The sequence below is a fragment of the Solanum pennellii genome, chromosome 12 (genome assembly GCF_001406875.1).
Source record: "Solanum pennellii chromosome 12, SPENNV200".
NCBI lineage: Eukaryota > Viridiplantae > Streptophyta > Magnoliopsida > Solanales > Solanaceae > Solanum > Solanum pennellii.
In genome coordinates, this window is record NC_028648.1 from 27,910,994 (window position 1) to 27,912,494 (window position 1,501).

Consider the following 1,501-nt stretch of genomic DNA (forward strand, 5'->3'; position numbering starts at 1 on the left):
GGTGGGTGGGGTGGTGGTGGGGGGGAATTGAGATGAAGATTTCATACTCATGCTCTAGAGCTTGTGTTGCTGTTATTCTTTTACGAGGATCATATCTGCACATTAGATGACGTTAAATATTATGTTAATCACAATTAAATAGAAGCTTCTGGAATATAAGTAACATGCCAGTATTATAATTTAGTAACGCATTATATATATTAAAAGGGAGAGATAGAGAGAGGGTTGGTACTTCCGTTGTGTATATCACCAAAAAAAATTCTAAGACAAGTATTTAGTATTTACAAATACAAAAGCTTCCTTATATAGCTATGTATGTAGTGTATTCACAAACGCAATCATACGGTCTGCATCACTAACAATTAGATTTTAACACCAAAAATATAAACGGTAGAAGCATGTACATTTCTATAAGATAAAAAACTCAAATTTCCTTCCAAGCATCTTTCGTTTCTTTTACAAAAAAAACAAATATACAGACGTTTAGGTGAGATTAAATGGAATTGGTTGTGCCCAAATGCAGATAATTCATATATCTAAGCTCAAGGTTACAGAAGAATGTTATGATAGAGTAAAAAAAAAATTTTAGGCAAAATAAAAACATGATGGTCGAAAATGTAAAAGTGCTACAGAAGTGTGGTGGAATAAAAGGATACTTATAACAAAATAAAAGCAAGTTCTATAGAATGGTTATAAGACTAGCAACATCACTATCTCCGTCCGAGTTAAATGTCTTGCTTTCCTTTTTGGTTTGTTCCAAAAAGAAAGTCTCTTTCTATATTTAGTAAGTTTTTCAATTCCAACCTCCTACATGACAAGTTCAAACCCTCAAGATTTAAATGACTTCACACCTCTTTAATTCAAGACCACAAGATTTAAGCATGTCTTTGTTAATAAACTTTGTGCCCAGTCAAACTAAGACACTTAAATGAGGACGGAGGGAGACTATATGAGAGTGAATGTTGGTGCAGAGGCCCTGAAAATTTCACGAGGTTTTAAGACTTTAAAGTGTGCTGATGAATATTAGGAATAATGTTTTGCATACAAAGAGGGATATGGCACTAGTACAGTATCACTTCAATAACTCATGCGAGCAACTGGCCTATATAAATGTGAAACCGGGTAGCATTATCTATGTCGAAATTTTGAGTTGGGAGTTCGGAGCTCAAAGTATTATATATGCAAGCTTAAATTCAGTTTGGAACAGAGGGTGCACATTTTCAAAAGATACATAATGATGAGTCTTGACATCACGTGCATGATAGCCCTAGAATGAGAAGATTTCAGATCATATAAAAATACTATCATGAATGGTCGCACATTCCAAAACAGGTTATTTGCATTGTTGTACATACGTATGTGCATAATGTTTAAATGATGATACTTTATCTTTGTAAAAGTAACAGCACTTAATATGTTTAAAACGACAATGCTTAACTAAAATATAAGATGGTGGAAGGGTCAGATAGAATGGTTATATTGATTCGCTCAATGCAATATA

General features: G+C 33.4%; 1 protein-coding gene across 5 annotated transcripts in view; it reads right to left on the minus strand.

The window, feature by feature from the left end:
- Positions 1-1,501, minus strand: part of LOC107007258 (cyclin-dependent kinase E-1) — a 28,731-nt gene that overhangs the window by 20,906 nt on the left and 6,324 nt on the right. For 3 of the 5 annotated variants that reach the window (XM_027913285.1, XM_015205792.2, XM_015205791.2), the window contains exon 11: positions 48-95. The exons of the other annotated variants lie outside the window; for them this stretch is intronic. In XM_027913285.1, the coding sequence (XP_027769086.1) occupies positions 48-95 (48 nt within the window). The remainder of the gene's footprint in view (positions 1-47; positions 96-1,501) is intronic. 5 annotated transcript variants of the gene reach the window in all.